Raw genomic sequence first — 20,428 nt, 5'->3', positions numbered from 1 at the left:
GAAGGCAGTTTTCTCATCAGAGAGAACAAATACCTTACCTTTGGTGAACACCTTTTCTCTCTTTCGAAGACATCTTGTTCTTGTAGCTAACAGTACAGTATTGGATACCATTAGAGCTGGGTGAAACCTTTTTGTGGGGGGTGAAAAAAACAGATTGGGCAACACCAAAACATTTCATGGATTGGTGTCAGTTTAGCTGAATTGTTTTGGGAGGAAAAAAAAATCCCCCCCCCCCAAAAATTTCATTTCAACATTTTTGAAATGCAACATTTATAATTTTTGATGTGAAATGACTTTGTGTTTCAAAATTTTCTTTACATTTATTTTTAAATTTTTTTAAAAAATGTTTAAAAGGTCAAAATCTAAATGAAATGCTTCAATTGAGGTCAACTGAAACATTTTGTTCAACCTGAAATGAATTTTTTTTCAATTTGTTGGAATTGCCAGTGAACCAAAAAATCCATTATTCACCCAGCTCAAGATGCCATCCATCATGATGTCTTTTAAAATCAGTTTGGGTAGCCTTCTTTCTTTTTGTGTGTTTGGTTTGGTTTTTTTGTCTGGTGCATGTTATCTTAATAACACTCTCATTGAAAAGATTTGCACCAATGACTTTCCAATCCCAGCCAGGAGCTTGGTGGCACAATGGTTTACTTCTTCCCCATGTTCACCTTTAGAGACATGAGTTCTAATGTCATTATGGTTACAAATGAAAACACGTTTTGTGGTTTCATGCTTTTCCTTAGTAGATATTTCCTTTAAAAATAGCCTATAAAGTCAGCCTAACTGATAAACTGCATATGTGGGAAGCCCAGGGATGACATAGCAATGGATGCAACAAGACAGGGTTGATATTCTTTTGAAGAGCTCTGTGAGAGATTATTTACATTAAGTCTGAACTGCTGGGTTGTGATATTTTCAGCTTCTCATTTTCATGAGCATCAAAATTCACTAAGGAAACAGTGATTTGGGTTTGTTTGGGGGATTGTACTCTGCTGTGTTTTTCATCTGGTCTGGTGAACTGAACTCAACCCTGGAAATTAAAAACATAATTAAAAGAAGTAAACACATGTCTTCCTCATATTTTCCATGAGCTGCTGATTCCTATATATTCCCATCTATCCGCTTTCTTCTATAATGAATGTGGCATCCTTATCCCTGGCACATTTCAGTTAAACTGCTGATAATGCTAACTCTTAACACCCGTATTCCACACACAACTCCCAAGCAGTACAGTACTTTAGAACAGTAAAGTAATTATTTACAAAAGTTTTCAGCATTTACCCAGCAGTCACTAATTATAGTGCTGTAATAGATCATGAATGTATCGGTTCTCACAACTATTATATCTCAATACTACAATGATTAGACAAAGCTAATAACTTCTTAGGAAGCAATTTATTTGACTGGCTTGAACCTAAAAACAGCACACTTGCTTTGATAGTTTATTTTATCACTCTGCAGTGCTCCAACTACTTCACCTCTCTCATTAAACATAATAGTTCAATTATAACCCATTTGCTGATTATTTTCATTTAACGAATGCAAAATTTTCGGGGATATTTCTGCTTCCATGACTTGAGACTTATAACTGAATTGGTGTTTGGGCTTGTATAGCTTCTGCATGATAATTGGTTGTGATGATTTAGAGAATCTGCACAGCTTATGAATTCTGGATGATGTTTATGAAGTTGTTCTGAAATGTGTCTAAGTGACACAGTCTCTAGCTCATACTCACTAAAGTAGGGACAATGGAGAGTCATGAAATTTAACAACTGTGCTCTGCACTGAACAATGGGTATGCTAAGGAGGGTGTCCAAGTTGAGAAACCAGGTCGACCAAGTGTCTCTGCAAGGGGCTGGTGAAGTGGAGAGAGTGGAAAAGTCCCAAACGGACAAAGACAGAAGTGAGAAAGCAAGAGCTTTAAAAGGGACCCACAGGAGGAAGGCTTTATGAGGGACAGCAAACTTTGGGCAGGAGAGGAGAAGGGGTGAGCATGCTTTTGCAGCAGTGGGGTGAGGGTTGGTTTAGCTGTGGGACCAACCAAGGTCAAAGCAACCCAACTTGGAGGGAGGAGGCTCCATAGTTCAGAAGACAAGCCATGTGCTGCAAGACAAGGATCTTGGATAAGCCAGATGACTCTGTCCCCAATTCAAAGAATACTCCAGAGTGGTGAGTATACTGAGGCAGGGAAATGTGGGTGGAGTTTATTATTTTAGTCTAGATCTGCATATTTCTCATGCTACTAAGAGCAATGGTGTTTTAGAATCCTGTCCAAAGTATGGCTGTGCTTTATGTGTTTCACCTATCACATGTCCCTGAAGAAGTAGACTAGAAACGCAGAACATCCACACACTGGAGTTCTGGGAGAGGATGGGTTTAAGATAGGGGGTTCATCACTTGTCATGGGGGCTCAGCAGTTGGACTGCAAGGTCTCAGTTCTTAGGAGGGAGTGCTAGACAGAGGAGCTGCCTAGAGGCCCCAAACTGGGGGCAGTGTCAGGACTGTGTTCAGACTCTGAGGCTTAAAGCCCATGGGGATTGAGCATGGGGATCTCCTCACAGCACACTGAATGTCCAAGAGGGGAAGCTCAGCTAGATCTGTGACAGCCTGGTATAACTTCTTCATGATGATTGGTTCACCTGAAATATGGATACCTCAAAATATGACTGCAAGGCCAATGCGACGAGTGGCTTTACACCCAAGAACTCAGGTGATGGGATTCCATCTGTGGTTCATCAGGTCTTACTTGTGATAGGGCATTATGATAGTTATATAGTTGGGCAAGCCGATTAATGTGTGGCTCTGGCTTGGTTCTCCAAGTCAAGCACTGGCTGATGACTGAAGCCAAAATAGAAGCATATGAAAAAGAAAATGGGCATCATGACAGAAATATTCCCCATGACCACTAGGAAGTAGAGCCCAAAACATTCTCAATGCTCTTCATTGGTGTTTTCCCTTCTATAGAGTCATTCAAGCTGCAGACATGGTGCTCCATTTCAGCCTGGATCAAGCTTTTCATTGGTCTGTTAACTAGGATGATCTGACGGTTAACTGACAGATGAGTCATCATCTTCTATCTGAAAGAGACACAAGGTGGGGCAGATAATATCTTTTTTTGGACCAACTAATGTTGGTGAGAGAGACAAACTTTTGAGCCACACAGAGCTCTTCCTGAGGTCCAACTGAATGAGTCTACTGAATTATCTTCATTGCCCACTAAATGATCTTTACAATGCCAGATTCTCAGTACTGTTATTGGCATCACCACCACAACCTTCTGCAGCCACAACACTGGCCTTGCTGCTCCAGGTGTTTGTCTCTGATGCATCACCGTTTGACAAAGCAGGGCCCTACTCCATCCCAGGAAGTAACCAGCTTTGCTGTACCTATGTGGCCAGCTATTCAAAAGCAGCCATGCAAATGTGTGCATTCACTTTTAAGCACATCCGGCATAGGCTCACACCTACCCTGATCTGCACACACTCTGTATCAAGGTTTGCAAGTGCCTAAATGAGGTTCATGCATTTGTAAGAAATCTGCCCCACTTTTTACAATGAGGGTTAGTGTGTGAGGTGCTGGCTGTCATTTTGCTGTCACCTACTTCAGGTTTAGTGCCTGCTTCTTGTTCTCCTGTAGTTTGTGATTTGGTTTGGTTTTTTAGGGTGAGTAATAAAGATAATGTTCTGGGGACATCCACACCAGATTCTTGACCGGAACGTTGGAACAACCAAATATGATTGGCCTCCAGAGATTCCACTGCCAGTTTTACGTGGAGCCTGTTGGGTAGACTGGGCTATACAGATACTCATGCAGTGCAGATTTGATCAATAATGACGATCATCAATAAAGCTCAGAACCACCAAGTCTCAGGGCCTTGATTTAGGCGCTCCCACGAATTACTGTAGTGAAACAACACATTTCTCTTGTCCTCCTTTAACTAGATCAACCCAAATGCTCTGACCCTTTTTTCATTATTCTTTTTTGTGGGCGAAAGCAGTAGATTTCCAACAGAGCTCTGAATTCACTGAGACAGTCTTCTTGGCCCCAAGTTCAAAAGTATTTAGTTGCCTAACTATCCTTTATTAATAATCTTTGAGGATCTGGGCCCTCCTGCTCTTTGCTCTCCACCCAGCCAAGTGTTCCTCCCTGGCTAACAAAGCTGGCATACACTGATTATCTTGCTGCTTCCTCTATGAACCTGAACCAAATCCCATTGTAGTCAAGAGGAATTTTTCCAGCGCTTTCACTGAGCTTTGAATAATGCCCTATGAGAGCCTTTCCAACGGAGTGAGATAATGTTTCTCCTTTCTTTATGCTTTTTTGTTAATGGAGAGACAATATATGAGAAAACTGACCAGAGCTATAGTACCTGTGTGACCAACACCTGCAGAGACATAATTCCCTCTGAAGAGACCCCATGGTGAAATAATCAGGACGGCTGCAAGACATCACAATTCACAATTAAAATTCAGTAGCATTTATTTGGTTCATTCTTAGTCACACTCATCTCTGATGTACCCAGACTGTCAGGCTTCTGCTGGGGGGTTGGGAGAAATAACAGGTTTCAAGCTTTGGATACATTCATTTTCTGAAAATGCTAAAATGGTTTCCAGACATTCTCCTTTGAATGGCATCTGTTGTAGTTTTCAAGTTAGAGAGATCAGAACTTAAAAATACAGTGGCAAAATTTGAAGAATTGAAAGCTTCTCTTTGCAGTAGCCTCCATTTTTTGCACACTTAAAATGGCCTGATTCTTTAAAACACTGAGGATATGGCCTGGTCTACACTTAAAACGTACACCACCAGCATAGCTCTCTTGGTCAGGTGAGTGAAAGAAACACATATGCTAGCAACATAGCAAGGCCAGCAAAAAAGGCCTTCTGTCTGCATAGCTAATAGAAAAGGAGTACTTGTGGCACCTTAGAGACTAACCAATTTATTTGAGCATGAGCTTTCGTGAGCTCACAAAAGCTCATGCTCAAATAAATTGGTTAGTCTCTAAGGTGCCACAAGTACTCCTTTTCTTTTTGCGAATACAGACTAACACGGCTGCTACTCTGAAACCTGCATAGCTAATGTCATTCAGGGAGGTGATGTTCCGATACCGTCAGAACTCCTTCTGTCAGCATATGCTGCATCCACACAAGGGGGCGATGGAGTGTGGACATAGGGTATGTCTACACTGAGCTCAGAGGTGTGACCGAAGCATGTGTATACATACCTGAGCTACCTTTGATCTAGCTAACTCAAAGAACAATAGTAACAAAGCTACGGCAGCAGGGGCAGCAGCGCACACTGATCAAGCCCACCTGGGACCCTGGGTATGTACTCTAGTGGCCTTGCTGTAGCCACACTGCTCTGGCCAGGCCAACACTTAAAATGTAGATCAGTGTAGCTACTGTGCTCAGGGGGTGTAACAAATCCAGAACCCTGAATGCCATAGCTATGCCGATCTAACCCCCAGCGTAGACACTGCTATGTCAATGAAAGAATGCGTCTGTCAATCTAGCTACCGCATTTTGGGGAGATGGTGTTCCTCCACTGATGGAAAAAACCCTCTCGTTGCTGTAGGCTGATCTACGTTTAAAATTTAGGTTGACGTAGCTACATTGCTGAGGGGTGTGAAAACACAAACCCTGAGCACCATAGCTACATTGACCTAACCTCCTGTGTAGAGGCAACAAGGGCAATGGAAGAATGCTTCCGTCGATCTAGCTACCGTCACTTGGGGTGGTTGTGTGCCTACACTGACAGAAAAACCCCTTCTTGTTGCTGTAGGCTGCAGCTACACTACAGGGTTATGCCAGCATAGCTCTGGACCCATAGCTATCCCAATATTGTCCCCATAGCGTAGATATGGCCCAAGTGGCATGCTTTAGTTCAAAAGGATGCATGTGACATGCCTTTAATAGTCATTCGCGCAACACATACAAAATTCTTCAGTATTCAAAAACGAAGCTCTTATTTTGTTAAAAGTATGAGCACATGGTGTTCTAAACATGTGACAGAAATAGTTGTAGCCATATTGCTTACCCCAGAAAGCTGATGCTTCTAAAGAGGATGCCAAATGCTAGGCATATTTCTGAGTTTTTCAAACTGAGAACTCTTACGAAATGTCAAACTGCACTGTCCTGTTTCTCCTGAGGAATCTAACCTACTTCTGCAAAATGCGGAGTACACTCAGCTCCCACTAAAGTCAATTGGAATTTTGCTTTCGATTTGATCAGGAGAAAGATTGGGCTCTAAAAAGGTAGGGGGAAATTGTGAGAATTATGGTTGTCCTACATTGCCAATGTCTGTTTAAAAATATTAGATTCAAGACCTCATAGGGGAAGGAGGGGGGGGCACATCTGTCAATAGGGAAAAAAACTGTCCAAAATTAGAAATTCTAAATCTGGTCATAATCAATAAAATGGCTATGCACAATGTTGTTATGGCCTCATAAATGTTTCTCAGAAGCTTTGAAATAGCCCAGAAAGTGTAAATACAAATACAAAGAAATAGAATTATCTTCCATTAAAATAGAAGTAAAGACTTGAATACACAAACCCTTTCTCTCAAATTATATTTTTTTAAAAAAATTGTGTTGTTATACTTTCAGAGGTAGCCACACATTTTTCAAGTACACACAGCTCTGTGTTTCAAATGTCATCAGAACTTAATGACATAAAAATTGCTATCTAGACTGACACAATGATTCCCGCTTCATAATAGTCTTTAAGCAGAAGAACAATTTGACAGATTTAGAAAGCTGAATAGTATCTTAACTGAGCTAGGTATTTCATGAAGATTTTTAAAAATAACAAACCGACTCCTGGAAAACTTTGAAAAACATTCAGTTGCGGAACAATTCTGTTACTCTATAATTTATTTGCCTTTATTTCTTCATTTTTTTACTCCTTGGAACGTATGTATGAAAACAAGACTTTGTTGCTCAGGAACTTATTTGCTTCTGCTGTTTAGTCATCACATGAATTCATAATCCTTTTTGTAGTTCCACTCGACGATTTGGCAGCAGCAAAGATCAAATCGACAGATTAGAACAGATCTGGAGCCAAATTAGTTTAAGGCTCAAGATCAGGGGTGGAGTTTGGATCAGGACAAGAGTACTAAGTTGGGTTCAAGTACATCAAAATCTTGTGAACTGTTGATGCATGATTTTAGATCAAAATGGTGAAATCATTGTGAAATCACAGCTCTCCAGTGGTTGATGCACTATAATAACTATATTGATACAGAGAGGGTGATGGGCGGATTAGATATCTCAGGAGATTTTCACCATCTTAAAGAGTGAAAATCTCATGGGGAAAAATTGTTCTTGCAAGATTTCTGCCATTCTGGGTTGAGAGATCACAGAAATAGGTGTTCTTGAGGGATTTCAATAGCATCTGCAACTGGGAAAATAGGCCCCTTCCATCTTGAAATCCTACCCAGAATCCAAACTGAAATGAGGAACTGGATCCAGGGGTTCAAATCCAAAAACCCCTTCTACCCAATATTCAAAAGAGTGTACATTTGAGGTTCTGGTTTTGACCCACCTCTAAATGTTTTATCTAATCCTTTAATCTTTTTTAGGTTTGTATAGAGTATCAGTCGCCATTGTAACAAAGGTTAGTTGAACTGGACAGTTCTTGACAATCAGACACAGTGAGCACTCATGGAAACGGAAACTTTCTATTGTGGAATACTTTTTATGATAAACTCATAAGTTTTTTCTCCATAGTTTTTATTACTAGGGTAATTTACTAGGGCCTTTGTGCTTGTGAATATCTGCTCCTGCGGTTTATTATTCACATGAAATAGTAATCCTGTGTTTGTGACCACAGTTATTTGCTGTGGAAATTATTTTAATGTCACAAAGAGGATTAAGATTTCAAGAGAGAAATAAGCAGCAGGAAGACCTACCTGATCACCTTAGCAACAGAGAGGCTGTTTCATGCCTGTATACCTAATAATAAAAAGGAGAAAAGACAACACAGAAGGGATGATATATTATCACATTTTCCTGAATGGAATGTTTTGGGTAACAACTGTCTCACGAGGCAACAGTGGCCTCCCCTTTCAGAATTCTCGGCAGCTAAGCAGTTCCTTCATTTTAAGTGTATTTCAAAATGTATCAGCTGCAGCTGTGACACTTCAATTCTATCTGAACTATTATTCTGATACTTTATTCCTTACCTAGTGCTAACAGACCATACCCATCCCTAGTGTAACTTTGGATTTAACTAGTATCTTGTATCAAAAGACATCGGAGTGCTTTAGAAATATTAACTTGCACAATATGGGGAGCTGTGTGATCTAGTTAAAACAGCATTGACCTGTGACTCTGGAGAACTGGGATCTATTCCCACCTCTGCCACTAACCTGCATGGTGATCTTGGAGTAGTCACTTCACTTCTCTGCTTCACCTGCATCCTTTGACTGTCTTGCCTATCTAAAATGTAAGCTCTTTGGTGAAGGGGCGGTCTCTTACTATGTATATGCACAGCACCTAACACCAGCACCTTCAACTGGGGCCTCTCAGTTCTACTGGAATACAAATAATGATAATATTGTACCCCTTATAGAAACATCTGATAAAAATGAATTGGGATGAACATTGTAGGGTTCTATAGAAACTACTCTAAAAAATTGTGGAATTTAATAGAGAATGAGAACCCATCTATAGATATCTTTATACCAGCCTATTGAAGAGAGAGAATTTTGTATAGTAAAATCTTTATGCTGGTTCAAAAAACCTCTAGGAAAGTTATTTTCTATTAAATTAATTAGGACTTCCCATAAGTGGGCTCAGAGGTAGTGAAACTATTAATTATCCCCATCTTAATTTGCAAAATCAGATATAAGATTTGCAATAAAAATAAGATAAAAATAAAAAAATAATAATAAAAAATTAGATTTGCAAAGAGACAGAGAGACTGAGGCCTGGTCTAGGCTTAAAATTAGATCGACCTAGCTACATTGCTTAGGGCTGTGAAAAATTTTGCTTCCTGAGCACCTAGTTAGGTCGACCTAACCCCCACTGTAGATGCAGCTAGGTCGAGGAAGCATTCAGAGTGCAGCCATGCTACTGTATTGTAGACAGGGCGAAAGACCAAGATTCTCAGCTGTGCCCACTGGTCTGAGCTTGGTTTTGGTGCCCAACTTGACATAGCCTGGGGCTGGGTTTCAGAAATCCCAAGGCCTGTGATCAAGAGACAGGCCTGAACCAGACCCCATAGGTCTGATGTGCACCGAGGGCATCGAAGAGAGATGTCCCCCACCCCAATCTCTCCAGTGCCTCAGGAACCCCAGGGCTTGCACCCCAAGAGGGGGCTAGCTCTGAGAAGGCAGCCAGACTGGCCCCCTCACCCTCTCCTGGAGGATCTAAGCTCCCTGGCTGGGACTCAGGCCCATTTATAGACCCCAGGTGTGGAGAGCCCAAGGCAGCCACCAGAAATGAGGGGCAAGAAGAGATGCCAAGGGGAAGCAGCGCTGAGCCCCCATTGCAGGGATCAGAGTAGCCACCAGAGATGAGGGGCAAGGAGTACCTGCCAGGTGGAAGCAGCGCTGAACCCCCCTTGCAGGGATCGGGGCAGCCACCTGGGGGCACCAAGACTGAGAAGCAGGGAGCAGCCGCTGCCCCCCCCATTGCAGGGATCAAGGCGGCCGCCAGGGGGCACCAGAGCTGATGGGCAGGGAGCAGCTGCTGACCCTACCCCTGCCCCCCCATTGCAGGGATTGGGGCAGCTGCCAGGGGGCACTAGGGCTGAGGAGCAAGGAACAGCCAGTGAACTCCCCCATTGCAGGCATCGAGGTGGCCGCCAGGGGGCACCAGATCTGAGGGGCAGGGAGCAGCCGCTGACCCCCCCCCCATTGCAGGGCTCGAGGTGGCCGCCAGGGGGCACCAGGGCTGAAGGGCAGGGAGCAGCCGCTGACCCCCCCCCATTGCAGGGCTCGAGGTGGCCGCCGGGGGCACCAGGGCTGAAGGGCAGGGAGCAGCCGCTGACCCCCCCCCATTGCAGGGCTCGAGGTGGCCGCCGGGGGCACCAGGGCTGAAGGGCAGGGGCAGCCGCCGACCCCCCCCCATTGCAGGGCTCAAGGTGGCCGCCAGGGGGCACCAGGGCTGAAGGGCAGGGAGCAGCCGCCAACCCCCCCCCCATTGCAGGGCTCGAGGTGGCCGCCAGGGGGCACCAGGGCTGAAGGGCAGGGAGCAGCTGCCAACCCCCCCCATTGCAGGGCTCGAGGTGGCCGCCAGGGGGCACCAGGGCTGAAGGGCAGGGAGCAGCCGCCGACCCCCCCCATTGCAGGGCTCGAGGTGGCCGCCAGGGGGCACCAGGGCTGAAGGGCAGGGGGCAGCCGCTGACTCCCCCTCCATTGCAGGGCTCGAGGTGGCCGCCAGGGGGCACCAGGGCTGAAGGGCAGGGAGCAGCCGCCAACCACCCCCCCATTGCAGGGCTCGAGGTGGCCGCCGGGGGCACCAGGGCTGAAGGGCAGGGGCAGCCGCTGACCCCCCTCCATTGCAGGGATCGAGGTGGCCGCCAGGGGGCACAGGGCTGAAGGGCAGGGGCAACCGCTGACCCCTCCTCCATTGCAGGGCTCGAGGTGGCCGCCAGGGGGCACCAGGGCTGAAGGGCAGGGGGCAGCCGCTGACCCCCCGCCATTGCAGGGCTCGAGGTGGCCGCCAGGGGGCACCAGGGCTGAAGGGCAGGGGGCAGCCGCTGACCCCCCGCCATTGCAGGGCTCGAGGTGGCCGCCAGGGGGCACCAGGGCTGAAGGGCAGGGAGCAGCCGCTGACCCCCCCTCCATTGCAGGGATCGGGGCGGCCGCCAGGGGGCGCTGCGGCGCCGTGCAGCCGGGGCCGCGGCGGCGCTTCCGGGGCCGCGCGGGGCGATGGGCGAGGCGGAGGGCGGCTCGGCCGGCGGCGCGGAGAAGCCCCCCGTGCCCGCGGGCGGGGCGGCCCCGGAGCCCGGCGCGCCGGCCGAGGAGGCGGTGGTGTGGAGTCCCGAGGTGGAGGTCTGCCTCTTCCACGCCATGCTGGGCCACAAGCCCGTAGGTGAGAGAAGGCCCCGGCCAGACCCCGGCCTCGAGTAGCGATGCCGGCCGGGGAGGAGAACCGGGGCTGGCGGAGGCCAGGGACCGGCGTGGCTCAGGGCCCCGCGCTGCTGTGCCGCCCCTAGTGGCCTCCCGCGGGCAGCGCCGGGGGAGGAGGGTTCTGTTCATCCCCCGGCTCCCACTCCCGCGCCTGCCCCCGAGCCCCAATCCTCCCCCACGGCGCTTTTCCCCCGGCCACCGCCCCTCCTTTGGGGGGGGGGCCTGTAAGTGGGTGGGGGCCTCCCCTGCGGCTGGCCCCGTGGGGCACTGCCCCCACCTCCAGCCGTGAGCAGTCTTCATGGGGGAGGGAAATCTGCCCTTACAGCAGCAGAGGACAAGCCCCAAGCTTGTCCTTTTATAGGCGGGGCCTGAAACAAGCCCTGCCCCCAGGGGGTAGGGATTTTTACATGCAAAAATATGGGTAGGGCAGGAATTATGAACACAGGGAAAACTTAGCAAGGCAGGGGACTACTGCTGGGGTTTCCTTTCCCTCCCTATCTTTGGCTAGAAAGGAGTGCAAGGAAGTGTGGGAGAAAGGGGTCAGGTCTTCTCCCCATCCGTTGTTCCTTGTCAAGGGGACCTAGAGGCAATGAGGCATCATCTCTGTAGCCTTGGGGGGGTGGGGGTTGTTAGGTGCAAGTGAAAAATCCAGAAAAAAGTTTACTTACTGTTTATCAACCTGTCCTTTCCAAATTACTTGTTTGTAGCTTCCACTGTTCCTTGCCTCTGGCCTACCTGTGCCTGTGCCCTAAGCATGGGAGAAGACCCATACTACACAGCCTGGATTTTAACAACTAGACCTGCACAGATCTGTCGCAGTTACTTATTCTGTGGCGTGATACACGTACATCTTAGTGAATGTTGTTGATGGCGCTTTTTCCTGCCTTCTTTTAGGTGTGAATCGCCACTTTCACATGATCTGTATCCGAGATAAATTCAGTCAGAATATCGGACGTCAGATTTCCTCCAGAGTGATTTGGGATCATTTGAGCACCATGTACGACATGCAAGCACTAGTGAGTATAGAAGATTGGCATTGGGGAATCCTGATTTCCAGTAGATTTCAGCAGCTTTGATATGTCATACTCGTTGGGCCTGATTCTTACATTGGTGTAAATTAGGTGACTCCTCTGAGGTCAGTGGTGTTTCACCTGTGTAAAACTAGTATCGGAGAGAGGAAAATTAAGCCCATTATTTCTTCTATCCTAAGCTCTTGGTTTGATATAAAATTTCTAGTTCTGTAGGCCCTGATCCAGTACATACTTAGGCACATGCTTAACTTTATACATTCAAGTAGTCTTACTGACATGTATAAAGTTAAGAATGCACAAGTGTTTGCAAGATCAGGGCTGAGAAATGCATTGTCACCCTCACATCCTATATCTTGTCCTTCGATAACCCTTACGGAACTCCTGACCTCAGACTCAGATATGCTATTATGAATTATTTGATCTTTTCCTGTGTATGAAATTACTCAGGCGTTTGTTTAGAAAATCTGAGCTGATAGTTCTAACAAAATCATACAAAATAAATTTTTCTTTTCTTTTAAAGCATGAATCTGAGATTCTGCCCTTCCCTAATTCAGAGAAAAACTTCATCCTGCCTGAGGAAATTATCCAAGAAGTGAAAGAAGGTGAGATCTGATACTAGCTTTTACATTGGGATGCTCTAATCAAGTGTAGGTATGATTAGCCAACTTTAACTCCAGAAGAAGGGAAGAAGTAATGATGTACCGACCTGATGCTAGTGTTTCACATCACTGGATTGTGGTAATAATCAGGGGCATGGAAAACAGTAGAAAGTTTAACATAGATGGGATCTTTGATACACAGACATTCTATTTAAATCCAACTCTCCCTTTGATTGAGTACACAGGTCTCCCACCTACTGCAGGGGAGCGGGGGCTGCTATGTGTTGCAAGGAGGTCAAAATTTGGCCCTTTGGAATCATATACAGGTGGTTAAAGGTTTATTCATTTTGGGGGTGGGGCGAAGTTGCATGCTTTAGTAAGACTACCATTAGTAGTAAGCACTATGTCTGACTGTGTTTGCCAGGATAGATCCTTTGTGTTTAAAATGATGGTCACGGAGTTTACATTCAGTTAAACATGTTTAGCTTGTGTAAACAAAGATGTTTAGCTTGTGATCCACTCTGACCCCCAGAGCCCTTTCCGCAGTATTCCTTCCTAGGCAGTCATTTCCCATTTTGTATGTGTGCAGCTGATTGTTCCTTCCTAAGTGGAGTACTTTGCATTTGTCCTTATTGAATTTCATCCTATTTACTTCAGACCATTTCTCCAGTTTGTCCAGATCATTTTGAATTTTAATCCTATCCTTCATTTAATGTTTCTCCATAATTCTTTGACTGCCTAATTTCAAAACTTCTTTATTCTTAGAGCTCCTCTCTGTGTAATCTGATCTAGCAGAAATCTCTACTGATACGTAGCCCACCGACAAAAAAAAATCTGTTTTAAAAAAAAAAAAGACAGTCAAACTTGGAAGATCCAGTTTGTCATCAGGTACCCAGTGCTGTTATCCAAGATAGGAACTTGGAAGTTCAGATGTCTACCTCTGAAAAAGGATAGTAGTGCTTACGAGATTTTAAACTACACCAGAATGCCTCTCAACTACTAGCTGCAATAAATATTCCATTCGGTATTTATAAAAGGCAGCATCAGTCCAAGCCATTGCAACATATTTTGCCCAGTTACTATTATATTTGTTCCTATTAAGAAAAAATTAATTGGAATCTGTGTTTTGGTGACATCTGCCCTGCTAATTGTTTCCATAACTCTACCTTATATTTGATGTCAGCAGTGATTATGGCTCAATTGTTCTTTCCATCCATCTGTTTTTTGGAAACGAGTAACATTTTTACTTGAGTCAGTGTTGACTATTACAGTGACCAGTTTTGAACACTGTGCACTTACAGTTGATCCTGAGGTGCCGAACACAGGAAAAGATCAATTATACTTCTATCAAACAACAATCATTATCTGCTTAATAACTCTTTTTACAGGAAAAGTAATGATTGAAGAAGAGGTGAAAGAAGAAATAAAAGAAGAGTTGGAACCTCATGCAGGCCCCGAAGAAGGTACATCTGTAATTTTTATACTTCATAGCTACACTTATCTGGAAGGCAACAGCAGTTCTGAATGGATTTCATCAAGTGGTGTAGGCCCAAAATTTGACTTACCTTAAACTTAAAATTGGCATGATATGGTACAGAATCATTAAAGAACAAAAGAGCATCAGTCCATTGCCAAGAACTAAAATACTTTTAAAATGCACAGAAACCACTGTCTTTCTGGAAATCAGCAAATTTGAATTCCTCTACTGGTTCTGCAATTATACTGAACAGTGCCAAAGTCCGCAAACAGTTGATTTGAGCTCTGGGAGAGGATAAAGGGCCATAGCTGATTCCTATTAAAGCCAGAGGTAAAACTCCCACTGCAGTAATCCAGCCTCAAGAGGACAAAGAAATAGATCACACTTGCAAGGTCCACATTCAAAAGAAATGGTCACAATCTTCTGGCTAGGTGCAGATGGAAAATATATTCCTTGTGTCTTCTGCTATATGACCCTCTAGCAGTAGCTGTGGATATAACAGGTTTCAGAGTAACAGCCGTGTTAGTCTGTATTCACAAAAAGAAAAGGAGTACTTGTGGCACCTTAGAGACTAACCAATTTATTTGAGCATAGGCTTTCGTGAGCTACAGCTCACTTCAGCTCACGAAAGCCTATGCTCAAATAAATTGGTTAGTCTCTAAGGTGCCACAAGTCCTCCTTTTCTTTTTGTGGATATAACAGTATCCCTAGTTTGTGAAACTGAAACAGATGGCGGGCACTACATCATCAATGGGAGGAATCCTTGCAGTACCAGATTAGTTGGTTCACCTATTTTGGCATCCTGCTTGCAGCAGTTGCCAGTATCTGATATTTCAGAGGAATTACCTTTTGCTCCAACCTTAGTTGTGCAGTGCTGTACAGTGCTGAAGCAGGGGAACTCCATTCTGATCTCTGAAGGTGACCAGCTTCCTCCCAGACATCCGAGATGTGATTTCTCTCATCACTTTATATTGGACCTTGTATTACTGCAAGGATTTTGAGGATTTTTCTGTTCATGTTAATAAGAGCAAGATCAAGCCCATTGTTAGTGCTCATGAAATTATCCAGTTATATCATAATTGTTTAATTTTAAAATCCAGCTACAATATTTACCTCAATGACCTTCAATGACAATGAATTTCACAGGTTGACTAGGTGCCCTGTAAAGTAGAAGTTCATTAGAATAAACAAAAATTATTGCAATATAATCTAGGTTAGTGGATTATACTACTATTTTTATCAGTGTGTGCAGCATTTTAAGGACAAATCATGAAAGGAAGGTATTCATTTTACATAACTTTTTTCTCCGTAAAATGCAGAGAATACCTGCATACTTACAAGGATGTTGTGAGGCTTAATCAGTTTGAAAATTGCTATATAGTATAAAAAAGTTGTTCATATGAGCCCGATTTGGAGTCATTGCTTTGATCCCTTTTCAGTTTATGCACCTTCAGGAAACTTGGGAAAAGCAGCTGAAAAACCAAGCAGCAAAGACAAAGAAAGGAGTTCATCAGATTCTGGGTCCAAAGAAGGAGCTGATAAAAGGAAACGTAACAGAGTCACTGAAAAGGTGTTAAATGCAAACAGCAATCCCTCCAGTCCAAGTGCTGCAAAACGGCGTAGAACATAGAGAATACAGTGAAAGACAGGTGCTTTTAACTATAGAATCAGGGAAGGGAACAGTAGAATGAAATAGGAGAGAAAGAAAGTTGTTATAAAGATTTGTTAGGTGGAGAAAAAAGTATTTGACCCAGATATTAAAAGCTTCAGCACATTGTCATTGTGTGTGGATGTGGGTTTGCATCTCTTCTCTCATAACGAGTTGCTTGCTGGTCGGTATTGCATAGCTAATTGATGGCCACGTTCTCAGGATACTGAAGGAGAGAGTTGGCAGCTTTACAAGCAGCATGTGTGTACTTAAGTCAAGTGGTGGCATTTTAAAATATTGGTAATGTGCGCACACACACACACACAGTTTGTGAAATAAGCTCTTGGCAGAACAAGGAGCCTCAGTTCTTGAAAAGCTTAGGTCATTTATTTAAAGTTTGGATCCCTTTCCTGTCCTGTTTGTATTGCTTTCTTTGGTGACTGTTATGTCCCCTTGGTGGGTTACTGTTCTTAGGACATTTTACTGGTAGCATGTAATAGCAAGAACACCTTTTCCTATTAAATGTCTGGCTTTGTTGGTCCAGTAAAACTGAAAGCTAGCACATTAAATATCGCTCTAAAGTGAAGCATTCTTTGTTACTGTTCTGTTTGACTGAGGGGAAAAGTAAACCCCCTGTCTCTTGGAGACTTAATGTGGTATAATTTATTTTTCAGCCTTTAAGTACATACTGTAAATAAAGGAAGATGTTAAATGTTTCTAGACAGAAGTCCTCATAAGTGGCTTAAACTAACATGTCCAGTAGTGTCACACAGTATGAAAGGGATCCACTGCGCTATGCAAGAACCTGGAGATACTGCCTCATCCAGTTGCACTGTAATAGTGTACATAACAGTTGTTTTCGTATTTCACTATTTAAGTCAATTTTTTTTAAAAAGCTATTTTTACAAAGAGCTGTTAAATTGAAATAATATTGTAAAACCTTAATCTTGTGCTGTTGTTATACTTTCCTGGAGTAGTTTTAGTTCAGACTCCTACTGGGGTATTTTGAAACTTATTTTCAGTCTTATATGCTAGAGTATTGAGAATTGGTAGCAGTTACTATTTTTTGAATTGTCAGAAAATGATCAATTCCCCCATTTTCTCCTTTCCCTCTTCCTGACATACTGATTTTAACAAGTGCATGTTAAACTGCTGAAGGAAGCAGTCTGAAATGTTATTGGGTTATATCTTCACAGTATGAACTTTACTGTTAAATAAAAAAATAGCCCAACACTTTTGTCATGCAGCATTGTCATCTACTTGAAGAAGTGCGACTCTCATAGTTTGGCTTGTGTTTTATTAGTTGATCATTGTGAAAACTAGAAAAAAAAAACAGGCTTAAGACTGTTATTTAAAATATACTTAGGTGCCTAGAGGACTTTCAGAAGTGTCTTTATGTTGGAAATTGTAGATCCTCCTCCCTTTCCCGTTTTAAACAATGGAGAAATGGAAGTGGCTTGTTTTGGTTAAACAGTGGCACCAATAACTGGTATGTGGTCCTGTATCAAAACGTCTTTGCCTTTACTGAGATCCATGGATGAGCCAATTGCAGAGCTCTGGCAATCCGTGTTCATTTGGTATACTGCTGCTAAACAGGCAGCAGAGACAGCACATCACATGCTTTGCCCATCATTTGTGTTTAAGTGACTACATGGTAGATATAAAATCCAGAGCACATGCCTTATTCATGAGGCTATTTTAATCTCTTAGTTTCTAGATCTCTACTCCCAAGTTTCTGCCTTCCTGTCTCAGATTCCTATGCCCAGCCCAGGCAGCTGGACTGAAAAAAACAAATCCTGCTGCTTTTCTTGCTCCAGGTCAATGGAGTTTCCTGCTAGAGCAGTGGTTCTCAACTGTGGTCCACCGCTTGTTCAGGGAAAGCCCCTGGAGGGCCGGGCCGGTTTGTTTACCTGCCACGTCCGCAGGTTTGGTCGATTGCGGCTCCCAGTGGCCTTGGTTCGCTGCTCCAGGCCAATGGGAGCTGCTGGAAGCTGCATGGGCCGAGGGACGTACTGGCCGCTGCTTCCAGCAGCTCCCATTGGCCTGGAACAGCGAACCGCAGCCACTGGGAGCCGCGATCGGCCGAACCTGCAGACGCGGCAGGTAAACAAACCGGCCTGGCACGCCAGAGGCTTTCCCTGAACAAGCAGTGGACCACAGTTGAGAACCAATGTGCTAGAGGGTTTGCTAGAAGCCTGTCTTCTGCTGGCCTTCACTACTCCCCACACTGGCCTCCACAGACAAGAGTAGCAAGAAGAGCCTCAGCTCATCCTGAAGAGGGAGGAGAGGGATCTGGCACAGGAAAAATGGAAGAGCACTCCCACGGTAGGGAGTGACAATAGAGACGGGGGTGAAGAGTGGAAATATGGCCCAGGATGATGCCTGACAAGCCTACTGGTTGCCCCCAGTCAAACCAGATGAGGTATAGCAGGCAGCTAGCTTTCACCATGAGAAAGAAGCTGCAGGAAACTGGGACCTGTTTAAGGGAAGGTGGGGGATGAGTGGGAGAGGGCCTAGTTGGTGTACAGTAACTCCTCACTTAACGTTCTCCTGCTTAACGTTGTTTCAAAGTTACGCTGTTGCTCAGTTAGGGAACATGCTCGTTTAAAGTAGTGCAATGCTCCCTTATAACGTCGTTTGGCTGCTCTGTCCACTGCTTGTAAGATTTGTGGAAGAGCAGGAACTCTACAAGGGAGCATTGCACAAATTCCTCTTCTCCGCCTCCTCCCCCTCCTTCCCAGCACTTCCCCCACCGCCAAACAGCTGTTTGGTGGCACTTAGGACTTTCTGGGAGGGATGGGGAGGAGCAGGGAAACGCTGCATCTCCACTCCTCCCCCTCCCTCCCAGAAAGTCTTAAGTGCTGCCAAACAGCTGTTTGGCGGTGCTTAGGACTTTCTGGGCAGGGGAAGGAGCGAGGATGCAGCATGCTCCGGAGAGGAGGTGGAGTGGGGGTGGGAAGAGGTGGGCCTGAAGCATCCCCTGGCAAAGTCGGCGCCTGTTCTTCTCCAGGGAAGCTGCCGGTGCTGCAGCAAAGGTGCTTCCTAGTGTCCTTGCCTGCAGCGGGCTGGGCCTGTGTGGGGTAAGCCAGGGGCACTTCCTAACCACAGTACAGTACTGTATAGTGTATAATGCCTTTTGTCTGCCCCCAAAAAATGTCCTTGGAACCTAACCCCCTGCATTTACATTAAATCTTATGGGAAAATTGGATTTGTTTAACATCATCTCACTTAAAGTTGCATTTTTCAGTACATAACTACAATGTTAAGTGAGGAGTTACTGTATTCATAGATCAGGGAACCATCCAAACTTTGAGGGATCTCTCACTAGTGTCGTATAATAGGAATAATAATTCATACTTCTACAGTGCTTTCCATCTGAGGATCTCAAACCTCTCTATGAATATGTATTAGTGTTAGGTAGGAAAGTATAATTATTGTCACTGTTCAGGTGGGGAAACAGGAACACAATTTAAATGAAATACCTGATGTGTCTCACACAAGACCAGCTTCAGCCCTGATGCAGAACATGGCAGAGTCCTCAAGGTCAGGCTTCAACTGTGCTTAGATTGTGATGGCACAAAGAAGCAGGGTTTCCCCTCCAGCAGGCAGCATGCACAGCCCAAAGAAGTCTACATTACTTTTTAGGGGAGTGGGTGTTGTCAAGACAACCAGGGGATGCACTGAAGCGCAAAAACCCTGATGGAAGATGATGGTGGCGGCAAAATCTTGTAATCTTGTGGAGAATCCCTTTGGGGTGTTGTCCTGTGCATTAACCACAAGACTATCCTTCCAAAAAAAGGTATTTTTGCTATGTTGATCACAGGGTTTGCCAGCTCTTATGTTTTTGCAAAGCTGCGTGATTGTGACAGGACATCACCACGTGGTGATGCAACATTTCACTGCAATACCTAAGACTGGATGGAGGTGTAAGGTTTGCTGGATTTTCTGATTTTTGCTTGTTTGAGCTGGTAGAATGGATATTTACGAGTAACCTGAAAACTACCCATTTTGAGGTTAATTCAGAATGGAAATCTGCCTTAAAAATACCAAAATATTCTGCAATATTCTTCCCCCCATCTTCATGAAGCTCTGGCTTCTTTGCAACATTGTCCCTTACTTTTATTCCTCCCCCCACCCCCTTCAAACAGGACGATGAGTAGTTGATCAAATTCAAATCTGGGGTCTGGTACCTCCTTACCCCTGATCCTGCAGAGAGGTACTCACGTGTTTACACTTACGCACTATTAAACTCGAACAAACCTTTGCAGGATTGGATTTTACAGCCTCCTATTGACGCGGGCAGCGGGGCCCAGAAAGGTGGTGAGCGCTGGGGCCCTCCTGGCTGGCTGGCTGCTCTCTGCCAGGGCCCCTGCAAGGCATCTTTATGGGAGACCCCCCCCGAGCTGTCAGGCTGACCGGGCTGCGCGCTGAAAAAGGCCTCGCTCTCGCCGCGGGAAGGGTTTTGCAGCCTGCGTGTCTCTCAGTCGTTGACGTTTAACGAGCAGCCTGGCCGCCAGCCGGCGTGGCCAGCACCCCAGCTAGGGGTGGAACGCGGAGACACCGCCGACGTTCCAGCGGCGCTCCTCGGCCAATGGGG

At 45.1% G+C, this 20,428-nt stretch overlaps 1 protein-coding gene and 1 long non-coding RNA gene across 3 annotated transcripts; one reads left to right on the top strand and one right to left on the bottom strand.

The window, feature by feature from the left end:
* Positions 1-290: 290 nt before the first annotated feature.
* On the bottom strand, positions 291-20,419 carry LOC140896934 (uncharacterized). Of its 2 annotated transcripts, XR_012154645.1 has the most exons (6): positions 20,092-20,419; positions 15,297-15,343; positions 15,030-15,192; positions 11,745-12,237; positions 4,373-4,441; positions 291-3,080 (listed from the first exon to the last, which is right to left on the bottom strand). It is a non-coding gene; the product is annotated as an uncharacterized LOC140896934 (long non-coding RNA). The 2 variants fall into 2 exon arrangements; XR_012154646.1 differs by lacking the exon at positions 11,745-12,237.
* Positions 10,861-17,069, top strand: MRGBP (MRG domain binding protein). Its single transcript, XM_073309111.2, has 5 exons — positions 10,861-11,038; positions 11,971-12,092; positions 12,628-12,709; positions 14,095-14,169; positions 15,623-17,069. Exons 1-5 carry the CDS (start codon positions 10,876-10,878, stop codon positions 15,811-15,813), a joined length of 633 nt encoding a protein of 210 aa, XP_073165212.1. The 5' UTR covers positions 10,861-10,875; the 3' UTR covers positions 15,814-17,069.
* Positions 20,420-20,428: the final 9 nt, after the last annotated feature.

Source organism: Lepidochelys kempii, chromosome 13, assembly GCF_965140285.1.
Source record: "Lepidochelys kempii isolate rLepKem1 chromosome 13, rLepKem1.hap1, whole genome shotgun sequence".
NCBI lineage: Eukaryota > Metazoa > Chordata > Testudines > Cheloniidae > Lepidochelys > Lepidochelys kempii.
Note: the sequence above shows the minus strand (reverse complement) of the source record. Positions and strands in the feature narration are given on the sequence as shown.